The 8,026-nt window shown below is 29.0% G+C and overlaps 1 protein-coding gene across 1 annotated transcript; it reads right to left on the minus strand.

The window, feature by feature from the left end:
• Positions 1-2,883: 2,883 nt before the first annotated feature.
• On the minus strand, positions 2,884-7,069 carry LOC107457144 (uncharacterized). Its single transcript, XM_087159498.1, has 2 exons — positions 4,964-7,069; positions 2,884-4,879 (listed from the first exon to the last, which is right to left on the minus strand). The coding sequence occupies exons 1-2, from the start codon at positions 5,331-5,333 to the stop codon at positions 4,014-4,016; spliced, it is 1,236 nt and encodes a 411-aa protein (XP_087015624.1). The 5' UTR covers positions 5,334-7,069; the 3' UTR covers positions 2,884-4,013.
• Between the last annotated feature and the right edge of the window lie 957 nt (positions 7,070-8,026).

The following is an 8,026-nucleotide window of genomic DNA, read 5'->3' on the forward strand; positions in this document are numbered from 1 at the left end:
AATATCATACATCTGAAAAAGCAAACAAGTGATTCAAATTTTTTTTTGAATGTATAAAGTGCTTCCTTAACTCATTTCTCAAATCTATTATAGTTCATTATTAGCGTAACAATATGTATTTCATTCTGAAGAATTTTTATTATGCATTTGGAATAAGAAAATTTAATTTATTCTTTTCGTCCTAATTACGCATCTGAAATGCTGAATTTAGCGATAAAAGCACTAAGTAATGTATTGCAATAAAAATACCTTACAAAATTTCGTTACATTTGAAATTGCAAACTTTTAAGGTAATTGCCATAAGATCTTCATCCTAATTAAAAATTAATAAAAATAAGGTTAAAGTAAAACATTTAAATGTCTAAGCTTTCTTAGAAACGTTTTCCTCAGATCCATCTTAAATGCATTTTGTATTGAAAAATGTATAGTTCATTTAAATCTTCATCCTATTGAAAAATGTATAGTTCATTTAAATCTTCATCCTATTGAAAAATGAATAAAATGTTTAAATCAAATATGAATTATATTTCAGAAACAAAGAAAAGAAACTGTGGTGCATTATAAGACTTTTTAAAACTATTATTCAAATGAAAACTCATTAATTTTGAGTCAAACAGATTTTTTAAAAAAAAAAGAATAAAAGGATTAATAACTTTAGATTAGACGTTTGCAAAACGTGTTTTATCTTTAGGAACTGACACCGTGAGTACGTTATTCAAGAACTAATATTTTGTACACGTTATTTAAGAACAAGAAATCGGAACCGGTTACTTAATAACTGATATATCTTAACCGATAAGTTCTAAGGAGTAGTCAGGGAATTTGAGCCAATGAGAAGGAAGAGGCGTAAACGTCATGATCCGAGGAAAACTGGTTCCCTCCGCCAGAAACGTTATCTTCCTTCCTCGGCGACTCTTCGCCAACTTGCCGTAGTTATGATCCCTTCAGCATAATGAAATAAAATTGAGAAATGAAAAAATAAATGTTGGAACTACTCTTTTTTCAATAACTTTTGAAGTAAATTCATTTTTCTTATTTATATTTGTCTATATATAAAAGGCTGAACTGTTTTGAAAGTTTTCATTAAATGAGTTGATCCCAATTACAGGGAATGGAGTAAATGGTATATGACCTTAAATTTATAAGTTTTTAGGTAAATAAAATTAAAATTTTCTTTTTTTTTTTTAAAAAAAAATCAAAAAAATATAACTTCTGAAATATTTTTTTGATTTTTGATAGAAATGTAAATACAGTGAACTCTCGCTAGTACGATATCCGATACAACGATAACTCCCTCTATTACGATAATGTTTCGTGGTCCCGAAGAACTTTCATATGAATTAATGCCATCCTCCTCTCAATATTACGATATTCTTTGAAGCAATAAGCCCCTGTAAAACGATTTTTTTCTTCCAAATTTCAACCTTAATTTCTCCATTTATAATTGGTTTTTAAATAATGTAAGAAATCTTATTTTATCATCTTTTGCCATTTTTCCATTTTTTTTCTGACTAGAGAAGATTCACTGCTGACCACCCATAGAGCTTCCAAATGTATAACATTCCTCTATGATTTAATTTCCTTCATGCTAAAAGCTGATAATGAATCACAAATGACCACAAGCATCAGATTAATACCTGAACAAGAATTTTTTCCATGGAGGGTGGGTGTAACCATTCACAAACAAAAATCGTTTTCGTATTTCTCAATGCATATTTTGTTTGTTGACTTGATTGTCAAAAAAAATAAATAAATAATGAATAAACAAATAAAAATATCGAATTTCCATTTTCAATAAAAACGATTTTCTGGTGTGTTTGCGATCTTATTTTATTTCAATTGTTTTTAATATTTAACCATAAAATAACACTCTGAAAATTAATTTTTTATAAAATATATACATTTATAGCTAATACATACACAACATTAAAATTTTTAAAAAATCCTATTTTGTCCCCAAAGTATGTTGCCCCTCGATGTAACAATATATCCCTCTACAACAATATATTTATTTGGACCCAAAAATATTGTTGTAGCGAGGTTTTACTGTAATACTAAACCCCTTTCATTTTTTTTTTAACTGATAATTTTTTCTTCCAGCTAAAATTAATTATTTTTCAACTTTAAAAAAAACCTGTACACCACTGCTCTCTAAGAATAAAATCCTTTCATTTTTAAGAATAAAAAAAGATAGAAAGAAAGAGATCTGAACAACATTTCATAAACATTTTAATTCAGTATAATGAATTATTCATTCAGAGAAGCTTATCAAACAGAAAAACAATCTTATAGAATTAAATTATAATTTAGTAACTGTAAAATGGTCTTCACAGCAGTATAATGCAGTACTCGTGATTTCCCCCCCCCCCCATCGCGTTTGATGGCTTTGCACCAAGTTTGTCTAATTCTCCTTTTGGTACACTAAAAAATAATTTATTTAGTGCGTTTATCGTAGCATTATTGCAACATGGTACAATGCTTTTAGCTTGGAGCCATTTTTCAGAATTCATACTCGGCGCACGTGCTTTCGAAACATGATGGGAGTTGTGGTTGTACTATACTGTGACGTCATCAGAGCAGATGGGAAACCTAGCAGCGATTTAGGGGGCGGGGCTAATCAAGCGATTTTTATTATTAATAAAAAAATAACTAGTTATCGCACTGGTCTGAAATTGGTGTCTATTTTCATAAAATGGCATGTTTCATTTTAAAACAGAAAAAAAAAAGCATGCAGGCACTTCATTGTCTAAACTGATTCTAAATGCAACGATCACCCGAGTACAAAAGTTAGGTTATTCAACCTTACGAATTCAACTTTTCATACGTCGCATCATGTACAATAATAAATCACACCATAATAAACACGACTGTGAACAACTAGAATGCTATTTTGTGAGAATATTTTATTACACACACACATAAAAAAAATTACATTATCCAAATCAAAAATTACAATAAACCTGGTTGCTCATAGTAACTTTTGGATACTATGAGCAACCTGAAAGATGTCCATTTTACGAAAATATTTTATTGCACACACAACAAAAAATAGATTTAACATTAGGAACATGATTGCTAAAAAAGTTGAGCATCCTTACTTCACATAAAATGTGCGAATAAATCACTTCACATGAACATCATTATAATAGCATAAAAAATAAAATGAAATAAATTTTAAAGAATGTCTTTTACAAATTTATATAATTTCATTAAAAAACTTGCAAATGCAATTTTGAAGTAAGTGCATTTTATTTTAATTTTCTATAAACAAAAAAATAGAAATATATTTTGTACAAGATATGGAAACTGTACTAAAAATAATAATCTTTAAAAAATATCTTTGACATATTTTTTATACTTAATTTCTTTATCTATTATGTTATAATACACAGTATAAGTATAAAATAAAAAAGTGAAGTGTATTTTATTTTAACCGCTTATAGAAAAATAGAAATATTTATAACAACATATTGAAAATGTGCTTAACCATTATAAGAAAAGAACTAAAAAGTAATATCACACAGTTATACATAAAGACCTCATGAATTTTTTTTTAATGAACTGGGCATTTAAAAAGGAAATTAAAATCATTTGTATATTTCCTTATTAAATTTAATTATTTAGTAATATAGTTTCGGAATTAAAAAAAAAACCTAATTATGATCTACTAATTTCGATTAATTTTTAATAGTTTGAGTAATCTTGTGCATTCTTCAAATTTTTGGTTGAATATACGCTCAAAAAACGTTCAAATGCAATTAAAAAAATTTATGATTAGTAAATATTTAAATGACTTGCCTTGAAGAACAAGAAACTGATATTATGAAGCAATCTTTACTACTTTATATGTTTCATAATCCAACTAAATAATACTTCTCACCGGTATGAACACGATCATGTCTAGTGAGATTACCTTTTAGTGAAACACTCTTATTACATATACTATAAGAAAAAAGCTTCTCACCAGTATGAACATGACTGTGTTCTTTCAGATTAATTTTTGTGAAAAACTCTTATATACTATAAGAAAAAGGCTTCTCACCTGTATGAACACGATTGTGTCTGGTCAGATTACTTTTTTGTGAAAAACTCTTATTACATATACTACAATAAGGCTTCTCACCAGTATGAACACGACCGTGTGCATCGAGATCACTTCTTTGTGAAAAACTCTTATTACATATACTACAAGAATAAGGTTTCTCCCCAGTATGAACAAGACTGTGTTTATTCAGAATCCTTCTTTCTGAAAAACTTAAATTACAAATAATACAAGAAAAAGGCTTCTCACCTGTATGAACACGATTGTGTCTGGTCAGATTACTTTTTTGTGAAAAACTCTTATTACACATACTACAAGAATAAGGCCTCTCACCAGTATGAACACGACCGTGTGCATTGAGATCACTTCTTTGTGAAAAACTCTTATTACATATACTACAAGAATAAGGTTTCTCCCCAGTATGAACAAGATTGTGTTTATTCAGAATCCATCTTGCTGAAAAACTTAAATTACAAATAATACAAGAATAAGGTTTCTCACCAGTATGAACACGACTGTGAATTGTCAGACTACTTTTTTGTGAAAAACTCTTATTACATATACTACAAGAATAAGGCTTCTCACCAGTATGAACACGACCGTGTGCATTGAGATCACCTTTTTGTGAAAAACTCTTATTACATATACTACAAGAAAAAGGCTTCTCCCGGGTATGAACACGCCTGTGTTGGGTCAAATTTGTTTTTACTGAAAAATCTTGATTACATATACTACAAGAATAAGGCCTCTCACCAGTATGAACGAGACAGTGGCGTGACAGATTACCTTTTTGTGAAAAACTCTTATTACACATACTACAAGAATAAGGCTTCTCACCTGTATGAACACGACTGTGACTGGTCAGATTACTTTTAAGTAAAAAACCCTTATTACATTTACTGCAAGAAAAAAGATTCTCACCAGTATGAACACGATTGTGTGAAGTGAGATGACCTTTCAGTGAAAATTTTTTATTACATATACTACAAGAATAAGGTTTCTCACTGGTATGAAGACGACCATGAGTATTGAGAGCACTTTTTTGTGAAAAACTTTTATAACATATACTGCAAGAATAAGGCTTCTCACCAGTATGAACACGACTGTGTCTGATCAAATTACTTTTTAGTGAAAAAATCTTATTACATTTACTACAAGAATAAAGCTTGTCACCAGAATGAACAAGACTGTGTTGTGTCAGATTTCCTTTTTGTGAAAAACTCTTTTTACATATACTACAAGAATAAGGCTTATCACCAGTATGAACAAAACTGTGTTTATTCATAATCATTCATTGAGAATATCTTATTACCTATACAACAAGAAAAAGGCTTCTCACCAGTAATAATTTTACAGTGTTTAGTCGCACTTTTTTCCTGAAAACCTCTTGTTAAAATAACAAAAATAAGGTTTACTTACAGAATGATACTTATTCTGGATTAAATTAAGTCTTTAAAACATGTAGTGCAAAAAAGAGCATGCTGTATCACGTCATTTACTTTGACTAAAATTTTAATTAAGTAAAATATAATAATGAAGAAATATGATTTATTAATAGGTGCATCTGTGAAAGCATTAATTTAAATTATATTCAGATGTAAAATTTTTTTATTTTTCGTGGACTACTTTAATATTTCTCTTTTGTGGAACATACCAAGATACAAATCTATATTAAATTATTTTACTTTATGATATTAACTAATACGAGCTTGAAACTATCAAATTTGATTTCATTAGTATTTTATCCACAAAGGCACAGCAGAAATATAGTTCATTATAAACCAAGGCAACAAAAAATTTTTTCACTTTCACAGACACTTTTTTGAAATTATCTATAAGACATAAAAAAAAAACTTTGATTTCCAATTTTTAAAGCAATGTTCTATCATGCACAAGAAAAGCAAACTCTTATTCACTAACATAAATGCGAGAAAGTCAACTAAGTTTAATTTTATTTACGAGTATTAAATTGCAAACTGAATACAGAAAATATTTTCTCAGTATGAACAGGAAAATCACAATTTAAATTTCTTGAGTGTAAATATATGTTTTACACATATGTTTTATGAAAGTGACACACAGCTTAATTATCTACAACTGTAATCATTAATCTGAAATTTTATTTATAACTGTTTAATAATGCAATGCATGAAAAGTTCGTTTAAAGTGTTACTTAAACCAAATTATTCTACTTTGTTTGATTAATTTATCACAATGAGTGCTTAAATAAATTATTTCCATATTATGAACACAAAACAATGAAATGCACCAATTCTTTTAGTATAATTTTTTAGAACAGAAGTAAAATTTTTTATAACAATGAAGTATAATGATAAACTACAATTGGAAACTTATCAACACAAACATTAAATTTCCATGTATGAAAATAATTTTCCGTTAAAACATCATTGCAACTATGTCACACATTGCACAGAGACTATTTGCTGTTAGTGTTGCTACATAGAATGAGATTGCCTTTATTAATATTTCCTTTACCCATGGAGAATTTTCACACAATGATTGAATAGTTTATTGATTATATAAATCGTTCAGAACATACAATATTTTTTTAAAAAAATATTTATGCACGCTCAATAAGAATTTTATTAACTGTCAGCAAAAAGATATTTTATCATTCACATCGATTTCTTTTCCGTATAAAGAAGATAATCTATGAATTAGATCTGCATGGAAATAACCTTTTTAAAACGCTTTCTATATTGTTTCCATTTTTGCGAGGGTAATTCACATAACATGTGTGATATTATGAATACGCAGGCTTATAAATTTGATTCAAGAAGTTGCAAATCAAAAACAATTTTTTTAAAACTTTTCTTTACACAAATATGGTTAATTAATGCATTCTTCGGTCTAAGTAAGACATTATGTTTTAATATAGTTTATCTCTCAATTTTTTCACAAATAAGCAAATATATCCAGTGAGCATAGTAAAGTGCGGCGAGCATGTACCCGGTGAGATTTGTTTACGTTATCGGTTGCCTACTTCTAGTCATCTGATCTCCATCTCCAGGATCTTGGGACATTTTTTGACCAGTAGAGGACGCTACTTATTCATATCAGCCTATCCTTTTTTTTCAGAGAGTATTCCTACTGAATTGTAGAAAATCGCGTATGCGATTCCGAAGATGCCACAGAGAAAATGATCAGTATCTGAAATAGAACTTTTAGTTTCAGTTTAGATTCCTCTCTTGCAAGTGTTGCGTTGAAACGCACCTTCTGTATTCTAAATTTTAAATGTTCTAAATTATTAATAAATTGTGCTTGTTAAATCTCAAGTAGCACCTAATATGGATGGTGTTTTCTACACTAGGAAACACTGCGAGCTTCATACCGCCTATACTTCCGGATTACTGTTTCCGGTGTATTTTAAAGCCATTTGGCTCACAACGTGATCATTGTTTTTTGAGATTCCTGCAAACGTAGTATTTGATTACTTGTGCGTACAATGCTAACAATACTTGTGTTTGCATTGCTAAAGGTGCTAACACTAATGTATAAGATAGCGCACAGCTTGCAAAAAGAACAAACAGTAATAAACAAATGGAAAGAGGCCAAATTAGGACGGCCAAAAAAGAGAGTTATTCAAAATCTATCAACCATGTCACCTTTTTTAACACTATATCTATAAATAGCTAAAACAAATTTTCACTTCAAACTCACAATAATTACTTAATAACATTAATATCTTATAAAATACGGCAGATTTGAGATCAGAAATTATCTAATTTACTTCTTTTATTGCAAACAAAATTGTCCATTTGAAAATATCGCCTCGCAGAATGAACTGTAGTAAGCAGTTGCAAACTTTCAAACCGGAACTGGAGCAGGTATTGAGCTCGAGATAGTTATTGTTTACATTTATATTGAAAACATCATCTAATAGATAACATCAGAAAATTAGTAAAATCTAACGTTATCTTGCTCAACTTCTAGTATTAGAAAGATACAGGAGGTCGCTGCTTG

The sequence above is a fragment of the Parasteatoda tepidariorum genome, chromosome 1 (assembly GCF_982258835.1).
Source record: "Parasteatoda tepidariorum strain Cologne lab strain chromosome 1, Ptep-v5.0, whole genome shotgun sequence".
Taxonomy (NCBI): domain Eukaryota; kingdom Metazoa; phylum Arthropoda; class Arachnida; order Araneae; family Theridiidae; genus Parasteatoda; species Parasteatoda tepidariorum.

Bases quoted from the DNA above. Each gene is read 5' to 3' on its own strand.
- LOC107457144 (XM_087159498.1), bottom strand. From the start codon at position 5,333: ATGATTATGAATAAACACAGTTTTGTTCATACTGGTGATAAGCCTTAT. The intron at 4,880-4,963 runs GTGAGAATCTTT...GTGTTCATACAG, and splicing joins ACACAATCGTGTTCATACTG to GTGAGAAGCCTTATTCTTGT.